This window comes from Capra hircus, unplaced genomic scaffold (genome assembly GCF_001704415.2).
Source record: "Capra hircus breed San Clemente unplaced genomic scaffold, ASM170441v1, whole genome shotgun sequence".
NCBI classification, from domain to species: domain Eukaryota; kingdom Metazoa; phylum Chordata; class Mammalia; order Artiodactyla; family Bovidae; genus Capra; species Capra hircus.
Genome location: NW_017189536.1, coordinates 58,627 through 80,976, shown reverse-complemented (window position 1 = coordinate 80,976; position 22,350 = coordinate 58,627). Strand labels below are relative to the sequence as shown.

At 59.0% G+C, this 22,350-nt stretch overlaps 4 protein-coding genes across 7 annotated transcripts; 3 read left to right on the top strand and 1 right to left on the bottom strand.

The window, feature by feature from the left end:
- Window positions 1-2,830: 2,830 nt before the first annotated feature.
- On the top strand, window positions 2,831-4,737 carry SCGB1C1 (secretoglobin family 1C member 1). Its single transcript, XM_005700090.3, has 3 exons — window positions 2,831-3,303; window positions 3,936-4,135; window positions 4,573-4,737. Exons 1-3 carry the CDS (start codon window positions 3,249-3,251, stop codon window positions 4,603-4,605), a joined length of 288 nt encoding a protein of 95 aa, XP_005700147.1. The 5' UTR covers window positions 2,831-3,248; the 3' UTR covers window positions 4,606-4,737.
- Window positions 4,738-6,218: 1,481 nt separating this feature from the next.
- On the top strand, window positions 6,219-8,986 carry ODF3 (outer dense fiber of sperm tails 3). Its single transcript, XM_005700089.3, has 6 exons — window positions 6,219-6,327; window positions 6,503-6,703; window positions 7,161-7,262; window positions 7,439-7,560; window positions 8,339-8,479; window positions 8,862-8,986. Exons 1-6 carry the CDS (start codon window positions 6,219-6,221, stop codon window positions 8,949-8,951), a joined length of 765 nt encoding a protein of 254 aa, XP_005700146.2. The 3' UTR covers window positions 8,952-8,986.
- Window positions 8,987-10,239: 1,253 nt separating this feature from the next.
- On the bottom strand, window positions 10,240-16,367 carry BET1L (Bet1 golgi vesicular membrane trafficking protein like). 2 transcript variants are annotated; one of them, XM_018044424.1, is made up of 4 exons: window positions 16,194-16,367; window positions 13,587-13,678; window positions 13,290-13,346; window positions 10,240-13,160 (listed from the first exon to the last, which is right to left on the bottom strand). In XM_018044424.1, the coding sequence occupies exons 1-4, from the start codon at window positions 16,219-16,221 to the stop codon at window positions 12,993-12,995; spliced, it is 345 nt and encodes a 114-aa protein (XP_017899913.1). In that variant the 5' UTR covers window positions 16,222-16,367; the 3' UTR covers window positions 10,240-12,992. The 2 variants fall into 2 exon arrangements, with proteins under 2 accessions (XP_017899913.1, XP_017899914.1); XM_018044425.1 differs by lacking the exon at window positions 16,194-16,367 and adding an exon at window positions 14,820-16,175.
- A 170-nt stretch (window positions 16,368-16,537) lies between these two features.
- Window positions 16,538-22,154, top strand: RIC8A (RIC8 guanine nucleotide exchange factor A). Of its 3 annotated transcripts, none has more exons than XM_018044420.1 (10): window positions 16,538-16,738; window positions 17,032-17,079; window positions 17,165-17,755; window positions 18,234-18,325; window positions 18,797-18,947; window positions 19,818-19,913; window positions 19,999-20,143; window positions 20,217-20,361; window positions 20,759-20,878; window positions 21,288-22,154. In XM_018044420.1, exons 1-10 carry the CDS (start codon window positions 16,655-16,657, stop codon window positions 21,406-21,408), a joined length of 1,593 nt encoding a protein of 530 aa, XP_017899909.1. In that variant the 5' UTR covers window positions 16,538-16,654; the 3' UTR covers window positions 21,409-22,154. The 3 variants fall into 3 exon arrangements, with proteins under 3 accessions (XP_017899909.1, XP_017899907.1, XP_017899908.1); XM_018044418.1 differs by having other exon boundaries at window positions 18,150-18,325; XM_018044419.1 differs by lacking the exon at window positions 17,032-17,079 and having other exon boundaries at window positions 16,545-16,738; window positions 18,150-18,325.
- Window positions 22,155-22,350: the final 196 nt, after the last annotated feature.

The following is a 22,350-nucleotide window of genomic DNA, read 5'->3' as shown; positions in this document are numbered from 1 at the left end:
CCTGGTGACATGCTATTCAGCCCCTCACAGGCACTGTCAGTTGCAGAGTCCCCAGCAGTCCCTCTCAGTTGCAGAGTAGGCGAGCATCTCGATTCTTTCGTGCTCTGCTTACTCCTCCAGGTATCATTCTTGGTGACTTTGCTACACATACAGCTAACCCATCTCACCTGGCCCTCATCCCCCAGGCTTCACCTCCTGTGGTCTTGCCCTCCACACATTTCAGTCAGTCAGTCACTGTCAAGATTATTCCTTGGTCTCTGTAATGCCGATAACTGCACTCGCTTCTCAATTTCCATTTTAAGTGCCCCTGCCTCTGGCAATGGCCTCTCCTTCAGCTTGCTGCCACTGGTGCCCAGCAGTTACTTAGAGACTGCTCTGGCGAACCCTCGCAGTCCACCTGGCCTGGATCTCCGGGCCAGGGCTAGGAGCCTTCCTTCAGTCGCGCCGAAACCCTTCCCGTCCCACCCTTTTCGCCAGCATGGTTAGTGCCGCCTCTCTCTCTCTCTTCCTGCCCACTCAGCAGGAAATGCTGCCGGCACGCTGAAACCGTGTCTTGTGAGAGAGGGCCTGTCTTCACACACACCTCTCCACGAGTAAAGGCGTTAGGGTGAGGGTGAGGGTGAGGGTGAGGCTGAGGGTGAGGGTGAGGGTTAGATTAGGGGGGTGAGGGTGAGGGTGAGGGTGAGGGTGAGGGTTAGGGTGAGGGTGAGGGTGAGGGTGAGGGTGAGGGTGAGGGTGAGGGTTAGGGTTAGGGGTTAGGGTGAGGGTGAGGGTGAGGGTGAGGGTGAGGGTGAGGGTGAGGGTTAGGGTTAGGGTTAGGGTTAGGGTTTAGGGTGAGGGTGAGGGTGAGGGTGAGGGTGAGGGTGAGGGTTAGGGGTTAGGGTTAGGGTTAGGGTTAGGTAGGTTGGAGGGTTAGGTAGGGTTAGGGGGTTAGGGTTAGGGTGAGGGTTAGGGGTTAGGGTGAGGCTGAGGGTTAGGGGTTAGGGTGAGGGTGAGGGTGAGGGTGAGGGTGAGGGTGAGGGTGAGGGTGAGGGTGAGGGTGAGGGTTAGGGTTAGGGCTAGGGCTAGGGCTAGGGCTAGGGCTAGGGCTAGGGCTAGGGCTAGGGCTAGGGCTAGGGTTAGGGTTAGGTTATCAGCAACCCTAAGGTAGTACAGGGGCACTCCTCCACCAGTCTGGGGAGTTATTTTGTTGGGAGGGGACAGCAAATTATGCTCAGAGACTGAGATTGTCTTTGCCCATAGTTTATTTAACGCAAAATTATAATAATTGCATAAGCCAGTAACATGCAGGATAATATTTCCTTATAATAAACCAATAAAGAAATAACATAATCCAAACAAATGATAAATTAATTACACTGTTGTTCCACAGAGGGGGAGATGACAGGAATAAAGTCCAAATTCAGCTGAAGTTATTTATCGCTTGAGGTGTGGCTTCTCCAAGAGGTTCTCCAGAGTCAGGAGCCAGCCAGGAGCCGACATTCCGTGGCCTGTTGCTCGGGAATGATCCTGACACGGCTTGCTTCATTCTCATATCAAAACAACTGTACTTCCAAAACAGCCTCTTTTGGCCTTTGTCATAAAGAAGTAGATTAAAACAACTTCACTTACATCATAAACAGTGCATTTGAAATCACATCAAACCAACACACAGCACTCTGGAGACTGGGGGGAGGTGGAGGAAGGGGAACGATGCTGGGCGAGGTGGTCTCCGCTGGGGCCAGAGGGATGCAGGACAGGAATCCAGGCCCCACCCCAGGGACCCTGCTTCCATCGGTCTGCACCATGTCGAAGCCCTAGGGACAGCACTTTTAAACATCTCTCCAGGTGACCTGGCAGGCAGCCCAAGGGCCACGAAGTTAAAGAGGGTTATGGGTCCATCGGAGCACAATCAGAGCAAGGGCTGTCCCACTGACTAGAACCTTTTGGGCCTTTGGGGACAGGGCGGGGCTCACATTTGCGGACTGCAGTCTTACCCATACAGCCATGTTGTTTTATTACAGATGACTTCACTACAGGTTATTTCTCCTAAATTCTTGGAACTATGTGTACAAGTAGGTTGTATCATCTATAGGTTTCATTTCACGTTAGCAAGGGGATTACAGACTGCTTGTGATAAATAGACGCCCAAATGGATGAGAAGCTCTACGTGCTCAGAGGACACAGGACAAGGGTCTGGGGTCTGTGACAGACTCAGGACCAGCTAGAGGCGCGTGAGAGGCAGGGTGACAAATAGGGCAGGGTAACCAACCTGGACAGAGCTGCTCTGGAGGTCTGGTGAAGGTGCGAGTCGATGCTGAACAAGGGGTCCCCCGGGTTCAGGTGCGGCAGAAACCCTGGGTGCTTGCAGAGACCCTGCGGGAGAGTGGGCCTGTCCTGCCAGATGCCATGGGCCGCCAGGTGGCAGCATGGGACAGGAGAAGAGGGGCTGGGCCAGGGCAGGAGGGCCAGGGCGGCAGCACTGCTCCTGGGAGGTCAGGTCGGGGCGCAGGGGCCCAGCCCCATGTCTCCGTCACATCACTGGACTGTCTCCCCCAGACCCTAGACTTCCCCAGGCTGGACGACCACCGAAGGAAGCTGAGTCAGAGCAGCCCCTCCTTGCTTCCTGCAAGGAATGGGACACGGTCATCCCACCAGGCCTCAGAGACAGTCCAGCTCCTCGCCGCTTGGTCACTCTCGGGCCCACCCTCTGTTCCCTGGAGGCTGCTGCCCACTTCAGGCCTCCTGTGGCCCTGGGCCCATCTCCCAGCACTCAATCTGCAGGACCCAGGAAGCCCTCAGGGAGTGCCCCACCCCTCTGTACCCACCCCCGCCCCCCGTGAGATCTTCAGGCTATCTCGGGGCTCAGAGCTCAATACTGGTCCACAAAGCACATTGAGTGGAGGGGGTTTTCCACTCCAGAAGAAAGGCCTGGGCCTGGGCCCAGCACAAGAGCCTGCCACTCTCAGCCACAAGCCAAGCAAGGCTAGAGGCCCTCAGCGTCCCTTCCTTCCACACTGACCGGGCTCACCTTGCCCCCTTACGTATGCCCATGCACCCCAAACGGTTTGCCAACCCGCCCTCACAGAGCACCCTGGGCCCCTTGCCGCTTGGCACCCACTCAGGGCAGGGGGTGAGGACACACCCCCAGCTGCCCTTCCTGTGCTCTCACTGGCCAGGCCTTGACAAGCAGGTGGGACCCGCCCCCAGACTGGCCTGTGAGGCATAAAGCCGGCAAGGCAGCTCATGAGTCACCGCCGCTCTGCACCATGAAGAGAAGCAGCGCCCTCCTGCTAGCGGCTCTTGCCGTGCTCTGCACCTGTGGTGAGTGCACTGGTAGGGGCTTCCGGCACATTCGGGAGGCTGGGGCCGGAGGAACAGGTGGGACCTCGGAAACTAGGGATCCAGGCACTGGCCCTGCAGCGACTGATGCCCACCTTCCCAGGCACCCCGACCCGCTTCCATCACAGAGCGTGAACATGGGCAGTGACCCTGGTGTCCTTGCTGACCCCAGTCCCCAGGCACCCCTACCCCAGCCACAGACTAAGCCCAACTGGCCCCAGCCCCAGCCCACCTAACCTCTGTCTCAGCCCCCGTGTCACCACCAAGCCCAATGTCACCAACTCAGCCCAACTCAGGCCGACCCGGACCCCAGTCCAAGCTCTAGGTAAGCCAACCTCACGGGAAGGGGCAGTTCCCACCACATCAGAGGCTTGGCTTTCCTTCCTCAGTGATGCCAGGGAGCCCAGGGTGAAAAGAGGCAGCTGAGGTTAGGGTGACAGGAGGGGTCTGAGGGCAGGTGGAGTTGGGGGATGTTGCGGAGGAAAATCTGGGGCGGGGTGGGGGGGCGGGCGTGGTGGGGGGGTCTGGGAGAACCACTGGGGCTGGAGGTGGGAAGTCTGGGGCTGGGGTCGGGAAGAGTCCTGGCCTGGCATCATCTCACCCCCACAACACAGGGCTGGCCACAGGGGAGGACAGCGAAGAGCTTTTCATGGACTTCCTGCAAACGCTGCTGGTGGGGTCCACAGAGGAGCTCTATGAGGGGCCCCTGAGCAAGTACAACATCAATGCAGACGCCAAGGCAGCAATAGCCAAGCTCAAGTCCTGCGTAGACGGCCTACAGCCCGTGCACAAGGCGGAGCTGGTCAAGCTGCTGGTATTGCGGCTGGGGCGGGGGGCGCCCATTCCCTAAGGGCTGCAAACCTGGCAGGACCCACAGCCCTATTCCTTAGGCCCTCATCGCACACCCAGTATAGCAATCCCATGCCCCACCATCCCACAGACACCTTCACCTACCTCCGCCGGCAGAGGTGGACATCCCAGACCTCCCTGCCCACATCAGCCTTCAGCCTCCCCCTACATGCACATACATGCGTACGCACATGCTCACCTCTGCGCGCACACACACACACACACACACACACATGCAGACACATGAACACACCCTGCTTCCCCAGCTGCTGGGAGGGGACTGGCTGCAAGGTGCAGAGGCTGGCCTGGGCCTGTTTGCCTGATGGAGCTGTGGCTCTCCAGTTACTGATCACTGGGCATGGAACCGCCAGGCCCCTTGGCCCACACATGTCTGCCTTCCAGGTGCAAGTGCTGGGCAGTCAGGACGATGCCTAGTGGACCCCAGACGTGGCTCCAAACAGCCATAGGACCAGCTACACAAGCAGCCACGAAGACAACACCCCTACCACTTCCCTAGGCGTGAATTCACCCTCAAGTCACCCAACCAATAAAGCCTCCTGTAGCTCAGGCTCTGGCTCCTGTCTCTCCCCACCCTCAGGGACACTACAGACCCCCATGCACAGGGTCATGTGAGTGGGGCACACATGTGTAAGTAACCCCACATAGAGGGCGGACCCACCAACACAAGTCCAGGCAGACAACCTTGTAAGGAAGTAGACAAAGCAAGCCACCGTGTAGGCAGACAGGTAGATGCAGGAAGGCATCGGACACAAGAAGGTCTGCAGAGGCAGACGAGGGGCAGGGGCAGGGGCTCAGAGCAAGGAGCGGCAGAGAGCCCCAGAGGAGGCAGAGGCCAGGGCTGAGGGCACAGGCTGGGTGGGGGCGCCCTACGTCTGAAGGTTACCATTTCGAGACAATAAATGTGCACAATATACACATGACGTGGGCCCAGGGGTTGAGAAGTTACTCAAGGAAAGAGACAAAGTCCCAGCTGGAGCCCCAGGAGGATTCTGCTAGTGAGGACGCTCAAGGCCCAACGGTGGGCGCAGCCCGCATGGTGGGAGGCAAGCAGTGTCAGAGGAAGGCCCCTCAGCAGCTCCCCACGCCAACACCTGCCCCCAAACCAGGGCAGGCCTGCCCTTTCCTGGGTCCTTGGACCCCCAACAGCCTTCTTGTGCCTCAGTTTCCCCAGCTCAGCAGTCTCAACTGGGGACAGGATTGAGCAGGTTCAGCTCTGCCCCTAACAACCTTACTCCGTGCCTCGCTGTGCTGGTCCCAGCGCTCGCAGTCCCCTGCCTGTCCTCTGCACTCTACCCTGAACCCTGCAAAGAGGAGCAAAGCAAAGTCTTGGTCCTGAGCCAGGCACGGTGTGGGTGGAGGTCCCGCGGGCTGAGGCCATTGTCTCCATCACATAGACAGTGATCTAGAATCCACCATCGCACAGAGCCACATTCTAGAGCTCAGAGGCAGGGACACCTCCCCAATTCTTGATGCCCCCAGGGGGAGAGAGGAAGCCTCCCTCTCCATGCTCCTTTTCTGGAACACCCTGGCACCAAGGCGGGTGCGACAGGACCGCCTCTGAGAAGGCTCAGTCCCCTGGTCGCTCTGAGTGCTGCTCCCAGACCAAAGAGGTGAGGGCCCCTCCAGAGCGGCCCCTCCCGACCCCAGGGCAAGCCTCATGCGAGAAGTTCCCCATCTTTGCCCACTGCTCCTTACCCAGCCACACTCAGGGTCCTCTGGGCAGGAGGAGCCTGCCCAGACCCCCTCAGAGCCGCTGTGGGCAGGTCCACGAGCGCTGAGACAGCTTCACGGGCTTGTCTGTGAGGCTCTGATGCTGCTCCTCTTGGGGGTGGGTGCAGCAGAGCCAACCCACTGCTCTAAGCAGAGGCCCCGAGTGACCCTTGGTCTGGGCCCCAAGGCGAGACCCCACTGAGGAGGCACAGTGCCTGCACTTCTGCCCGCCAGTGCGGGCAGAGGCAGTGACGGGGGTGGGAGGGCCCAGGCCCTCCAGCACTCGGTCACCCTCCCATCCGTGGACAGAACCAGTCATGGCGGAGGAGGTATGGGTGGGCTCCTGGAGGCCCCATCGTCCCCGGGGGCCCATCATGGCCCTCTACAGCAGCCCTGGACCCAAGTACCTGATTCCACCCACCACGGGTAAGCCCTTGGGACTCTGGGAGGGCGGAGCCGGGGAAGCAGAAGCCTGGGGGGGGCCTGCGGTGGGCCTGGGCTCCTCTCTCACTCCTAGCCCATCAACTCCTCTAGGGTCAGTGGGGGGTTGGGGGGAAGCGCAGGGTCTGGCACCAGGCCGCTCGGACTCCCTGCCCCACAGGCTTTGTGAAGCACACGCCCACCAAGCTGCGTGCACCAGCCTACAGCTTCCGCGGGGCTCCCATGCTCCTGGCAGAGAGCTGCTCCCCAGGGCCCCGCTACAGCGTGAACCCCAAGATACTGAGGACTGGCAAGGACCTCGGCCCCGCCTACTCCATCCTGGGGCGCTACCACACAAAGACCACACTGACCCCCGGCCCTGGTGAGGGCCCCTGGCTCAGCCCCAGCCCTGCCCAAGCCTGCTGGTGGCCTCTGCAAACCTAGAGGCATGAGCACGTGAGGGGTGCAGCCGTCCTCACCCTCCCAACCCACCTTCTCCTCACAACAGGGCAACGCCAGGCCTAGTGGGGAGCTGGGACCCAGTGCAGCCTCTGAGACTCTGGTGCCCAACTCTGATTGAGGGCCTTCCTTGTCTGATTGAGTCACCACACCAGGCTCACATCAGACTCGCTCTCCAGGCCCCTCTCTAACTCCTGCAACCAGAGTTTTCAGACCAGACACCCCTTGCAAAACCACGGTTGCCTCTCACTGGGGCCCAGAGGACCCATACCTGCCACGCTGGGGGTCCTCCTTGAGTTGACCAGCGCCAGGCATCGGTTTTGATCTGTAGGATCATCCTTACCCTCCAGCAACCACATTTTCCCCCCACCCCATCCCAGGCGACTACTTTCCAGAGAAATCTACCAAGCACGTGTTCGACTCGGCGCCCAGCCACTCCATTTCTGCCCGAACCAAGACCTTCCGAGTGGACAGCACCCCAGGTCCGCAGCAGCCTCGGTGGCCCACGGCTGACTGGGCTGGGGGCCCTGATAGGGTGGGTGGGGGGCGCCACCCTGACGGCTGGTCTCGTGGAGGCGGAAAGCCCAGGGAAGAAGCCAGTGGAGACTCGGGCACAGGGCCCCGTCCAGCCTGAGACTCGACGCTGGTACATCTGCAGGCCCCGCAGCCTACATGTTGCCCATGGTGATGGGCCCCCACACCGTCGGCAAGGTCTCCCAGCCCTCTTTCTCCATCAAGGGCCGCAGCAAGCTGGGCAGCTTCAGCGACGACCTGCACAAGGCAAGGGGCACCTGGCTGGGGCACAGCACTGCTTACCCCCTAGAGAGATGGCCCATCTGGCCCCTTCCCCTAGAACCCAGGGCCTACCGGCCTGACCCCCATCCTCCCGAAACTCCGAAGCTCTTCCTCCTCTGGGAGCCTGCTGCCTATCTGGCCCACCCTCACTGGGCTACATTCCAGAGGTGAGGAGGGGCAGATGGTGGACAAGGAGGAAAGAGGTTAAGACTTGGCCAGGAGGCTGACAGTGCTGAGCAGCGATGAAAGCAACGGGTGTGTGGGTGCCGCCTGAAAGGCGAGGAGAGTCTGAGACAGTGCAGCACGCAGGGAGAAGCGAGCAGAGGCGAAGAATGAGCTGTGACGTATTCGGGGGAGGAGGACTCTGGCTCCAGAAACAGCCAGCGCAAGGGCCCTGAGCTGCTTGGGTGCCTGGCATCACGGCACTGCCGATCTCACCAGCCCAGCCCGTGGCCCTTGAGTCCCCGGTTGGGAAGGGGCCTCTCTCACACACACTTATGGCAGGGAAAGCCTGGGACTGGCACAGACTGGGGTGTCACTGCCATGGTGAGGCTGAAGAAAGGGTGACGTCCACACAGAGACGGGCCCACAGCACTGGACTGTCACCCCACGGTATGGCCATCGTTTGCAGCCAGAGGAGGCCCCAGACACACACACACACAGTGACTCGGGGCCTGAAACCCAGTGTCTGATGCCAGCCCCTGCCCTCGGAGGCCCCACACTCGGGCAGGCCGAGCCTGTCTGAGCCTCTGTCACCTTGCAGACCCCAGGTCCCGCAGCCTACCACCAGACTGACGTGCAGGTGACTAAGTTCAAGGCTCCACAGTATACCATGGCTGCCCGGGTGGAGCCTCCAGGGGACAAGACCCTAAAGCCAGGACCAGGAGCCCACAGCCCCGAGAAGGTCTGGCAAGAGCACGGCCCAGACGGGTGGGGTGGGAGCAGGTAGGGGTGGCATGGCCCAGAGGGTGGTGCGGGGAAGGGCCTGCGAGCCGGCAAGGGCCATGGAGGCCGGGCACCCTGAGGGCTCGCGCAGGCAGCAGCAGCCTTCTCCCCCGCTGGCGGCTTTGGTTCCCAGACCCCCAGACACAGGACGGCGAGCGCTGCCGAGCACGCACCACACCCAGGCTCTGCAATCACGCCTGGTAGAGTGGACTTCCTGCTGGTCACCTTGGCCCAGGGTTTCGGGGGTACAGCAAAACCACTGTCAGCAGCCCCAGCCAGTGAGGGCAGAGCCTGCGGGGTGGGGCAGCGGTGCCGGCTCCTTACAGCCTCTCCTCTCCCAGGTGACGATGACCAGGCCCTGCGCCCCTGTTGTCTCCTTCGGCATCAAACACTCTGACTACATGACGCCCCTGGTCGTGGATGTGGACTAGCCCCGACCCCACCCCCACGCTGGAAGCCTCTGCACATCGCCCCATTAAGAGATGCCCCGAGCTGAGGGCTGCAGCCGGCCCGGCCCTGGAGGGCAGAGCACGCTCGTTTAGCCAATTGCAATCAGTTATTTTTTCTATGCGTTCCCATTTGCTAACCTTGTTTCTTGCTGTGCCCAGATATATAATAAAATCATGGATTCTACTAGCAATGGTCTCTCTTGGGGGAGGATCCAGCTTTTCCAGAAAGAGGCCCCCATAGGCGATCACGCCATCCCATGTCGAGTTCCAGGGCCCGGGGTCTGAGCCGAGAGGAGAGCTCGTTCTGCCTCCATCCCTGCCCTCCACGCTCTGTTGTATCCTCCAGACGGTCTCTCCAGGTGGTTTCTCCCTGTGAGACTAACTCTTCCCTGCTGAGACATGGAGTCTGTGCCCCTCTCCTGGATTCTAGAATAGAGCCTGTGACCATTCTGAATAATCATGCTGCTGTTATTGACTTCTGAAGCCAGGCCACACAACATACAAAGGGTTTCTGCCTGGACAACCCCCTTCTCTTTGCTCATCCTCCCATCAGCCACCACATTGTGAGTGAGCTCGACACACAGCAAGGCAGTGAAGCCAGGTGGGCCCTCAGCTCACATTCTGCAACCACCTGCAGATTTGTGTTGAGCTTGCAGGGGGTGGTAGTGCCAGCCTGTCTCCAAAAGGCTGTAACTAACATCCTAGAGCAGAGAGAACCATCTCTGTCTCAAACACAAGTAGTCCCCATGAGACATAGTCCCCTGCGACGACACCTGAAGGTGATCTGTTATGCATCAAGTCCAGGAGCACAGCAGGGTGTGGACAGGGAAGGGGTGTCTGAGCGGGGATGAAGAGAGGTGTTTCTAGAGGGCACCCTGGAGTCCAGGGCCAGCCTTGAGGAATGATTCTGATCTTCACCCCAGCCCTGAGCAGGCAGCCCTGTTGCACCTGTGGCGGCAGCTGTACAAAGGACATGACAACTGCTGACCCTCACTGAGCTATGACTGTGTCAGGCTACTTGTTCTAAGTACTCACATATATTCCCCCAATCCTGACACAGTAATGCTATCATCTTTCCATCTGAGTCACAGGAACCTGGGCAAACAAAGGTCTAGGAGCAGACACTGTCAAGCCCACATCTGCTTGCCCAGGGGGATGTGTGAGCAGCAGAGTCAAGACCACCAGTGCCTGTGGCCAGCGTGTAGATCACGGTCAGTTCCAGACAAACCTTTCTGAAGCCCCCACAGAAATGCAAACACCAAAGGCCATGTTTACTTTGATGCTGTTTATTTCGAGTTTTTCTTGCTAAATGCCTTGTCTTTGACTTAAGGGATAGAGCCTGGCTGTCTGTCCACACGTGACCCCGAAGGTCCTCAAGTCCTTCTCTGCTTTATAGTCTCGGGCTCAACGTCAGCAAACCCCACTCACCCACAGGACTAGGCGCTCAGTGTACAGGGCTGAGGAGAAGGGTGAAGGCCCCACAGGAAACCCTCCTGACACAGCACAGCAGAGCTCCATGCCCGCGTCAGCTGTTCATCTAACACAATGAGAAACAAACACCCAGACCCCGAATAGCTGGGAAGGCTACAGAGTCATAGAGACGGAGAAGCAGGGAGGCACAGACGGCAACCTGAGGCAAGCCACACAGCAGAGACGGCAAAGTCCTCCTCAGAGAAGGGACTTCACCGACAGCCGTCAGTAGAGACCCTGGCTGCAGTGCAGGAGAGCTGGGTTCGTTCCCTGGGATGGAAAGACTCCCTGGAGAAGGGAAAGGCTACCCACTCCAGTATTCTTGTTTGGAGAATTCCATGAACTACAGTCCATGGGGTCACAAACAGTCGGACACGACTGAACAACTTTCACTTTCCTCAGAAAAGACCACCCTGAAACACGAACTCCAAATTCCTGGTCTGCTTTGGAGCGGGGCAGTTGGGGAGGGCTGCCCTGGCTGAGCCACCTTCTCAGGAAGCAAGGTTAGCAGGCCCAGAAAAGGCAGGGGCCACGGAGTTCAGGTCTGGGGGTATCTGCTGCACCTGCAGTGACCAGATGGAGACACTCTATGGGTAGCAGCTTTGAGCCTGGTGACCAGTGGACAAGTCCCTGTGACTAGGTTCACTGTGAGAGGGCAGAGGGCGAAGTCAAAGCCGTGGTACACAAAACAATGGGGGTCAAGGCACGGCCACAGGGTCCTGTGGAGGGATGTCAAGGAGGACAGAGATACACCCAAGCCCCAGGGACACAGAGGCAAGCGAGCCAACCTTACTGTGTGAGAAGCACGCACTGGAAGGATGGTGACCGTCAGGCAGAGCACTCAGGAGGCCAAGGGCCCAGCCAACTGCAGTAGAGAGAAAAGGGCTCCATGGCAAGCGTCTGAGGAGAGGCCAGGCCTGCTGGGCAGGGAACCAGGGAGAGGAAGAGGAGCGGCAGGAGTGGCAGGGCCAGAAGGCGAGGTCCGCACGGGCAGAGAAGAGAGCAAGGTGGCGAGAGGAGCTGATACCCCACACGCGGCGCGAGTGTGCGGGCAGCTGGACGGTCAGAGTAAGGAGCGTAACCAAGAAGATGGGAACAGGAACCAGGAAAGACACAGAGCCAACGACTTCTTACAAGTGTTTTTTATGGGAAGACAAGGACACCGGGGACTCACAGGGAGGTACAAAGAAGCCACTGGTTTGGCTGGGCCTGTTAGTTCAGTCCATAGGAGCAGGGGACTGACCAAGTGGACACTGAGGGCCCAGGGAGAGGTGGGCAGACATTGCAGGTTAGGGTTAGCTTAGTGGAAACTGCCCACAAACCCTCAAAAAGTGACCTACGGTTCCTAAGAAAAGTCATCATCCAGAAACCTCCCACGTACACCGAAAAAAGCCCCGCCTCACACCGGGCCTGACTCTGAAGCGTCAGTCGGACATGTCTCCAGAGGTCTAGTCTCCAGGAAGCAGGTCTCTGGTGCTGGGCAGATCCTGAATCCCGTGAGAACATCGGCTTCTGCTCCTGGACACACGGCTGGGAAACTGCCAGGACTTGGGCCCCAAAAGCCCCGCCTCACACCGGGCCTGACTCTGAAGCGTCAGTCAGACATGTCTCCAGAGGTCTAGTCTCCAGGAAGCAGGTCTCTGGTGCTGGGCAGATCCTGAATCCCGTGAGAACATCGGCTTCTGCTCCTGGACACATGGCTGGGAAACTGCCAGGACTTGGGCCCCAAAAGACCCGCCTCACACCGGGCCTGACTCTGAAGCGTCAGTCAGACATGTCTCCAGAGGTCTAGTCTCCAGGAAGCAGGTCTCTGGTGCTGGGCAGATCCTGAATCCCGTGAGAACATCAGCTTCTGCTCCTGGACACACGGCTGGGAAACTGCCAGGACTTGGGCCCCAAGTCCTCAGCCTGCACTGCAGTCCCTTCCTCCACCCACCCTCCTGCCCATCCCCGAGGGCCTGGTTTCAGTCGCAGGACTGGAGGGCAAGAAGAGGCCACTCAGCAGGACCTTTGACTCTCTCCGGGTCATGGATGACCAGCAGCCCTGGCCAGAGAAACTGCAATCTCCGGGCTGAGGACACTCAGTTGGAGGTGACAGCAGTGATTTGAGCTTCACAGCCACACCCCCTTCCTGTGTCAGCTCCAGGCAGCTCAAACATCAGACACAGCCTCATCCAGACCAAGACAGCGCAGAGAAGCCTTGAGACGCTCAGAACCTCAAGGGCCGAGGAAAGGACTGCTGCTCACAGGCGGCCGTGTCCAGGATTCCCAGATGCTCTGCTTGGACCCAACACTGCTGGGGCTTCTAGAGCTCAAGGTGGCAGAGGGAGCTGGGCCTAGGCTACCCCACAGGGATAGGGCCCTTGCACACATAGAACCAGCTAACAAGAGCTCACTGGGTTAGAGGCTCCCAACCACGCAGAAAAAACATTCCTAAGCCATGATCCTCATTTCAAAGGAGTATTTTGAAAACAAGTTCTCTGGAGCCCAAAACACCAGACAGAGGAAGATCCTGGTTGCCCCAGGCACCCACAGAAGCCAGCTCCCATTGGCTCACGTCCTTGCCCTCGACAGGAGGTAGGAGAGGATGAAGAAGGCCACAATCAGGCCCACAGCCACACCACAAAGAAGCTTCCGGTTGTCTCGCCCAGATCGCGCCATTGTGGAAAACCGCTTCACGCTCCCTGTGAGTAGACCCGTCATACTTGTGAAATCTGAGTCCTGAGGGAGAAATTTCAACATTGTCACAAAGGGACAGTGACTCCGCAACACACACACACAGATGGGGGCTGCAAAGCAGGTGGTGGGGAGCTGAGCTGACCGTGACGCTTGCAAACCGCAGGCCCTTACCATGCCATCCAGGTACCGGTTCTGGTCCTCCGCATCCCTATCGATGTCCAGAGCCAGCTGGTCAGGACACAGAGGGGGCAGGGTCAGACCGGGACAAACACAGTGAACAGCACCTGACCCCCAACAAGATCAACAGAGATCAGAAGATCCAAATGCCACCTGGGCCTCACACAGATGAGTATGCCACAGGTGGGACAAGGAGAACGGAACTACCTGAAACCCATCCAGGTCTTTACCGCCCGCTGACCCCCCCCTCCAGATGCCAGGTGAAGGCAAAAGGAGAGGACCACCACTGACCGATTTGAGCCTGGTGACCTTGGAGGCCAAGCTGTCAGCCATCCGCTTGTTTTCTCGGTCTAGAATCTCCTCCACAGCACCAGGGCTCTGAGCTGTGAGGAGAGAGAGAGGCTGAAAGCATGACTCCGCTCATGAACATCCCCGTGACCCCTATACCCTTTGTGGCCTCCGGTCTCCAATCCGATCTGGCCCAGTCAGGCATCTAAGGGGACCGGGCCTCTGTGTGTCTGCTGAGCAGGCCCCACCCTCACCCAGGATCCAACTTCACACATGAGGAGGACTGTATAAACAACAGTGTGTGTGAGCACAGGTCCTGTGCATGTATCCAGGCTGGGATGGGTGGGCGGGCACCACCAAAGGGCTCAGTTCAACCAGTACTTTCAGCCATTCTGTGACAGAACTTGTACCATCCCTCCGTTCCGCAGGTGTCACTAGCAAGGTACACAGAACCTGTTCTCAAAATAAACCCCAATGAGCTCTGGTAAGACTTACAGGGCTTGAGACTGATCCCACACAGGGTCTTGTGTGTCACCCAGAGCCTGGTACCCGCTGAGAACTGGCCCGAGACAGGCGCTGGGCCTGGTGATTCAGAATTACCATCCTATCAGGCTGGTGAGAACTGTTTCCCACAAAGTTCAGAGTGCGTATTTGCCTCGAGCCAGATGCCTCAAGGAGACTCATCAAAAACGGGCACAGTCTAGGAACCATGGATATTTACAAACCCCAAAATAAGAGGTGTAAAGGTCCTACCAACCGATTGTACCCTTATTTCCTTAAAAGTCACAACAGTCCAGAGAAACAAGCATCAGCATCCCACTTCGCAGGTGAAAAGAGACTCCCAGAAGGCAAGTGGGGTACTAAGCATGCTTGGGCCCTCCTATCACGCGCAGCTCTCACTCCGAGGGGGTCTAGCCTCCGGGACCCGTCAACCAGGAGACCCGGCCGAGGTCCCGTGCAGAGTCATCTCCCAGGGACGAAACGGGTGGGGACTGCGGGCATCCGGACCCCGCAGTTTCACGCAGCAGCTGGGCAGGAGCGCCCAAAGGGACCCAGCGACTCATCCACAGCGCGGCGGGCTGCACCCTGGCCGCCCTGCCCAAACTACGCCCGCCCGCAGTGTCTTCCCAACAACGCCACCTAGCGCCGCGGAGAAAGGCGAAGGCGGTCCCTAAGAGCAGCGGAGTAGGCCCCGGCGAGCCCCGTAGCCATCCGCCTCCGCCCTTCCGCGCTCACCCCGAGCCCAGTCCGCCATCGCGTCCAGCTCCGACCCCAGGGTCCGTCACCGCTTGATTACCGCCTCCTCGGACGTGGCGCAGTCGCCGGAAGGGGCTTCCGGCCCCACCCCTTCCGCCTCAGGCCCCCCACTTCCGGCCGAGATCTGGCCGACAGACTCGGCGGTGGGAACGGGAAGGATCTGACGTTTCTTCCGTCGTTTGACTTGGGGATGGGGCTGGCGTTTGCTCTCGGGACTCCTGGATGATTTGTGGTTTTAGAGGCAACTATGGTGCCCACAGACACTCCAGCAGCCATTCCCGCCTAAGGCGGTGTCGGGGTCCTAACTGGGAAGAGCACACGGGCCTTTCCCGGGCCAAAGAGGCTCCTCGCCGCGACCCCGCCGGGGTTGAGGCCCGGAGCGAACTCGGTGGGAAGCCCGGTTCCAGTTACTGCCGGCAGGACAAACGAGATCAGTGCCTGGAACGAGCGAGCGGTGCAGAAGTCTCAGGAGTGAAGCCCTCTGAAGAAAACAAGGAACCAGGAAGAGGGGTGGGAGCGTGAGGGGAGTGGGTACGGGAGGAGCCAGCGCTTTTTGACCTTGCACGCGGTGCTGACAAGGGGCCTGACAAAGTAGATGCTTAACAAAGCCTTCTTGCCCGGTGGATGGATTATAAGTTACCCACCCACCGTAATGGAGCAATTGCTGTGTCATGTACTCGACAATCCACTGAAATGGAAACTTTTATCGTCTCCGCTTTTCAAAAAAGGAAACAGCCCAAGCAGACGAGCAGGTGTGCCTGCTTACACAGCAAGGAAGTCACCGCACACAGTCAGACTTTGTCTTCATCCTGACCTTCCCCCCCCCCCCCCACCACCCCGTCTCTCTTTTCTCTCAGCTCCAACAGTGATGTTTCTCTCTCCCACCACGGCCATTCCCACCCTCGCACTGGCCACTCCTGCCTTGCAGAACCTTCCTTCGGAGCCTTTCCTGGCTCACTCCCTAGGCTCCGGTCTCAGCAAAAACTGACTGGCACTTCTTCAGATCTCCTTGCAGCCCACCAAGCCCCTTTTTTTATTCAATCACAGCACTATAGCTGCCTAACGTCGTCTTGTTTGCCCGCTTTAGTCCACATCCGGCACATAAGCGCCAAGAAGGCAGGGACCTGTGGGTTCTATTCACCCGCATCCCGGCTCCTCGCGTGCAGTAGGCACTCAAACATCTGTTTAGAAACCAAGTGGTCCGGAGGTTGTAAACTCCTTTCCACCTCGACTTTTCCCTGGACGTTTCATTCGTTCTGTGCATCAAGAGCGGTGTTGGTGTGCGTGTGATGGAGGGGTGCGGGGCTGAGGCCCTCTCCTGTCAAGAATCCTAGCCCAAGGAGTGAGGCTCACTGCTCGGTTCAGGGCGATTCCGGCCCATAGGTCGGACGATCACCGATCCGGAGTTTAAGGCCAAAGCTGACTCGGCAGCAAAGTCTTCAAGTTCTATCCAGCTGTTCCAGGCCTCGCCCCTTTAAGGCGCCACACAGACCATAGAGCTCTGCGCCCGCCGGTCCCGGCTTCCCCGACGCGCAGCCCAGGCCACACCCTGTGGCGCAGCGCACGCCCCGTCCCGGCCTCCCACGCGCGCAGCCCAGGCCCCGCCCCTTTAAGGCTCCACGCAACCCAGAGAGCTCGGCGCCCGCCCCGTCCCGGCCTCCCCTGCGCGCAACCCAGGCCCCGCCCCGCGGCGCCGCGCACGCCCCGTCCCGGCCTCCCCCGCGCGCCGAGCCTGGGCGGGGCGGGCAGACGCTTGCCCGGAATCGCGAAGCCGGGAGCCTCCGGCCTTCCTGGCAGCGGGTCCTGGAGGTGCCATGGAGCCCCGTGCAGTTGCGGATGCCTTGGAGACGGGAGAGGAGGACGTGGTTATGGAAGCTTTGCGCGCGTACAACCGGGAGGTGAGCGGGAGTTGTAGACTTGGGACGTGCAGAGAGGAGGTGGGGCCGGGTGGGGCCCGCGCGCGTGGCCGGCAGGAGGGGCGGCGAGAGCGGTGAGCGTGGCAAGGGGCTGAGGGTGGAAGGGAGAGCGATGGGGAGGAGCACCGACTCTCTGAGGAGTTGCGAGGGTGCTGGTGTGTGGGGCTGGGGCGCCATTTGTTCATAGAGGTACCTTCGGCCTCAGGCCCCCATCCGCGGAACCCGGGTTCTGACGCGGTAGGCCTGTGCCTTCTAGCCTCTGGGTTTCTTTGCAGAACTCCCAGAGTTTCACGTTTGATGATGCGCAACAGGAGGATAGGAAGGTGGGTGCTCACCGGAGGTAGAGGGGCATGATTGGGTGGCCCAGGTAGAAGGACCTGGTGGAACGGCTCTTCTCCCTGCCCGCAGAGACTGGCGAAGCTGCTTGTCTCGGTCCTGGAGCAGGGCCTGCCACCCTCCCGCCGCGTTATCTGGCTGCAGAGCATCCGCATCTTGTCCAGGGACCGCAGCTGCCTGGACTCCTTCACCAGTCGCCGGAGCCTGCAGGCTCTTGCCTGCTATGCTGGCATCTCCGCCTCCCAAGGGTCGGTCCCTGAGCCGCTGAACGTGGATGTCGTACTCGAGTCCCTTAAGTGCCTGTGCAACCTCGTGTTAAGCAGCCCCGGGGCACAGGTCCTGGCAGCAGAGGCGGGGCTAGTGGTGAGGCTCGCAGAGCGCGTCGGACTGCACAGCCGGAGCAGCTTTCCGCACGACGTCCAGTTCTTTGACTTGCGTCTTCTGTTCTTGCTAACTGCACTCCGCACCGACGTGCGCCAGCAGCTGTTTCAGGAGCTGCAGGGAGTGCGCCTGCTGACCAGGGCGCTGGAGCTGACGTTGGGAATGACTGAGGGCGAGAGGCACCCTGAGCTCCTGCCTCCCCAGGAGACTGAGCGAGCCATGGAGATCCTCAAAGTGCTCTTCAACATCACCTTCGACTCCATCAAGAGGGAGGTGGATGAGGTGAGGGCGGACCTCAACCTGTGGGTGGGGTTTAACAGCTTGGACATTTCCTGCACATGCTGCTTTGCTGGGTTCCTTCAAATTTCTGGATTAGGTGGGCTTAGTCAGTGGAGAGAAACAGGGAACACCTATTTTGGACGGGTCTCAGGGAAGTTTTCTGAGGGAGTTGGAGAGCATAACTGGCTCTTGCAGCCTGGCTGGAGGGCTGTGTGGTGTGCAGGGGAGGCTGTGAGATTCTTCATGGTGAGACTGAGTGGGGCTAAAGCAAAGAGCAGCTGTGTGCCAAGGGGATCCATTTATTTTCTTAACCGAGAGTTCTCTTGAGGTCTCCTGGGAGAGGACAAGCACCAGGGTGTGCAGTAGAGAAGCATAGTTAATGCATGTGGTCTTGCAGGGGTGTCCAGGAGGTAGACTCTCAGTTGGCAGCAGTGGGGCCAGTGGGGCGCGCTCTCACAGGAACTCCTGTCTGTCTGGTCAGGAAGACACTGCTCTATACCGGCACTTGGGGACCCTTCTGCGGCACTGTGTGATGGTTGCTGCTGCTGGAGACCGCACAGAGGAGTTCCACGGGTGAGGGGGGTGCCTGTCATGCGGGGGGGTGGGGAGGAATGGGGGTGGTTTGCTCATAGGTCACTGTGGTGGTTCCCAGCCTTAGAGAGTCTTCATCCTTCTGGGTGGAACCAGACAAAAGTGTGTTTCTGGGGCGCTCCAGCACTTATGGTCTAGGATCGGAGGTGTGAGTCCAAGGCAGGACGGCGCCAGGGGGCCTTGGGTAGGGGCAGCGGGCGCTGTGGTATCGATAGGGTGGTGTGCTTCCTCACTTTCCTTCTTGGTGGCCTATGCCTAGGCCGGTTCTCAGTTTTAGCTGTGGTGCCTCAACCTAGATATGTGGTGGGTTGGGCATTTACAGGAAGTAGCACTCTTGGCTCCGGTACCTCGTTCTGCTGCTTGGGCCCCTGACACTGGTTCACGGCATTTACGGCCCCAGCAGCTGGCAGCAGGGGTTTGTATTTACCAAGTGCCCCTTTCATCTGTCCCCAGCCACGCAGTGAACCTCCTGGGGAACTTGCCTGTCAAGTGTCTGGATGTTCTCCTCACCCTGGAGCCACATGAAGGTTCCTTGGAGTTCCTAGGAGTGAACATGGATGTGATTCGTGTCCTCCTCAGCTTCATGGAGAAGCGTCTTCATCAGGTGGGCAGGGGGACTGCTGTGGCTTTGGCCCAGGTTTTCCCAGCTACTGTGGTCACTGTGTTTTTGCTGTCCGCACTGGTGAGGGGAGATCAACTCCCCAGTGTGATTCAGGCAGTTCCTCCAACTTCATGGTCAAGCCAGATCTTCCTCCCTGAGAAGTCTGTGGGCTTCATCTCGAGGGCTGCTCGTGCACAGGGACAGTCTGAGTCCAGGGGCACAGAGAGGGATGAGGGGCAAAGTGCTTTCAGAATCTGGCAACGGACTCATTTCTTAGACGTCTTTGTGAATCCTCTTGAGGAGTCCTGAGAAGCCTCCCACCCCTACCCCCTTGAAGTGCCACCACGCTCCCCATCCCTCTCTGTGCCCCTGGACTCAGAATGTCCTTGTGCACGAACAGCCCTCGAGATGAGCGTCAGCTGTGCCATGGTTTTGCTCGGAGGACCCACAGGCCCTTGAGAGCCCGCAGCCCCCCGCTCCCTGCAGTTGCACCCTGGGATGCTGACTGGCCGGCACTCTGACCAGCTTCTCTGGGGGTTTGCCGGCGTCGTGCGGGCTGGAGCACGGCAGGCCTAAGATTCGGTGCTTTGGGAACGGTCTTGTGTGCTGGTGGTTAACGACTTTAAGCATGCTGTTTTCCACCCCTCATTTAAAGGTGGGGAAAGTGCGTGGTTGCCCAAACGTGCAAATGGCCTTCTGAGTGCGGGTCTCTGCCTGTTCTTTTCGGAGCTCACACAGACACCCACGGCTCACTCTTGCTCCCTCAGCTGGGGCCACTTCCCAAGTGCCTCCCAGCAGGATCGTCTGGGGCAGGTTCCTGGCCCCCAGCCTTGAGTTAGGGGGCCCAGTCCGGTGACCGAGGCTCCTCTGCAGACACACAGGCTGAAGGAGAGCGTGGCCCCTGTGCTGAGCGTGCTGACGGAATGTGCCCGCAGGCACCGCCCCGCCAGGAAGTTCCTGAAGGCCCAGGTATGGCGTAGACGGGCTGTGGCTGGGCCCTGGTTGGAGACCCTGGTCCTTCCAGGCCCAGGCTGAGAGGCAGCTGCCTCCGCAGGTGCTGCCCCCGCTGCGGGACGTGAGGACCCGGCCTGAGGTGGGGGAGCTGTTGCGGAACAAACTAGTTCGCCTCATGACGCACCTGGACACTGACGTGAAGCGGGTGGCAGCCGAGTTCCTGTTTGTCCTTTGCTCCGAGAGCGGTGAGTGGGGGGCCTGCCCCTGCCTGCCCCTCCCCAGCTACACTCCCACACTGACTTCTGCCCTGCCCTTCAGTGCCCCGGTTCATCAAGTACACGGGCTATGGAAATGCCGCCGGCCTCCTGGCTGCGAGGGGCCTCATGGCAGGGGGCCGGCCCGAGGGCCAGTACTCAGAGGACGAGGACACAGACACGGACGAGTACAAGGAAGCCAAGGCCAGGTGTGTGCTGAGACTCTTACTCAATGCCCCCATTCCTGTTACCACACCCATTTGAAGCTGCAGGGTGAATGGGATAAGGGTGACCGATGGGTAAACTCTTAGAGAATCAGGCCTCTGCTTTTAAGGGCATATTCTGACACCAGGGTGTTCCATTGAGAACACAGGGTGAAGAGGTCTGAACAATGCGGGGGGCCAGGTGGTCCAGGCAGCAGGAGCTGTGACCTGCTGCTCCTGGAAGGAGGTCCTTCTGCAGCTGCTTTGCCTTCCCTGCACCCAAGAGAGTGAATTTCTTGCCCTTCCAAACCCAGGCAGGAAGATGGGAACTCCACCCACCCCACGCAGCCCTCCTGTCCTGGAGTCACTAATGCATTCCCCACACCTCTCTCTTGTGAAACAGCATAAACCCAGTGACTGGACGGGTCGAGGAAAAGCCTCCCAACCCCATGGAGGGCATGACAGAGGAGCAGAAGGAACACGAGGCCATGAAGCTGGTGAACATGTTTGACAAGCTTTCCAGGTGCGTGGCGTGGCACGGAGGGCCTGGGCCAGGACAGAGGAGGACCACCCGTGCCCCATCATGCGAGCCGAGGAGGTGGGATCAGAGTGGGATGTAGGTTCTGGCAAGACTGCATTACTGATGTTGGGAATCCTGTCTTGGAGAAAGTTCTCTAGCAAAAGAAGACTAGGATTGAGGTAAGTATTATGTTCATTTTTCAACTGATGAAAACTGAGGCCCAGAGACAGTAAGAAACTGCTTAAGTCTCAAAGTATAGGTAGCAGCGAGGATTTAGGCCTGACCAGGACAGTTCTCCTCCAGGTTTCCCCAGGCCACAGGAGCAGCTTGGGGGAGCAACAGGCCACGGTGGGGGGACCCCTGCTCCGCCTGCCAGGCCCCCTTTCCCATCCCCACCACCTTTTTCCCACAGGCACAGGGTCATCCAGCCCATGGGGATGAGTCCCCGGGGCCAGCTCACATCCCTGCAGGACGCCATGTGTGAGACCATGGAGGGGCAGCTCTCCTCGGACCCTGACTCGGACCCTGACTGAGAACGGACGCTCTTCTGCTCCCCTTCAGAACCGGTGCTGCTTCCAGAGGTGTCCTTGGGGCCAGGACGTGGGGAGGCCACGCCCCTCCCTCCAGCTTGGAGGCCCTTCTCTTTACGCCCCTCCCTCCAGCTTGGAGGCCCCTCTCTTTACTCCCAGAGCTCTCTTCATGGTTTGCCTTTGGTCCATTTGTTTCTCTGCAGACTGGGAGGCTCTCGTCCTGCTAGGACTCTGGGAACCCAGTCTTTGTTCCTGTAAATGAAGTGGTTTCTTTTGTGTGTCTGAATGCAAAGGTGTACATGCGTTTGGGAGGGTGGGACTGAGCGTGGGAACAGGCAGACAGCAGGAGCACAGCCGGCGTGCTGGCCCAGAGCTGGTGTTGAGCAAGTACCGCGTTTCACAGGGCAGAGAACTTACTGGAACTTTATATGCTAATGCCAGAAACACACTTCTGATCTGCTGTTTTTGTCGCCACTGAGTGCAGAGCTGGTAGCCTCTTGTATTTTTTGTCCTGGCTCAGTGCCCAAGTTATCAGTGGCTCTGAAAATCTCAATCCTTCCTGTTGGCTTAGATCATTAAATATATGAAGGAAAATGTCTTTCCTGAAACCGTAAGTCTAGATTTCGGTTGTGTACCACAGAGCTTCATGAAAACGCCTTTTTGAAATAAAGTCCCAGGCAAGGATGTGTGCGTGCGCATGCGTGCGTGTGAATACGTGTGCAGAATAGAAAGTAAAGGCACGTTAAGTAGAAGGAGAATTACGTCTTTCTTAGAATGCAGCTCTTTTCCTGGATGACCACTCATGTATCAGGCCACCAGGTCTCCTGAGCAGTTTGTCAGTGAAATCTGCTCCAGGGGGCTCTAGCCTAGGGATCCAATGGGGAGGTAAGACTCCAAGGAGGAGGGAGCACTGAGGGGCAGGAGCTGCGTCTGGGGCAGCCCCAG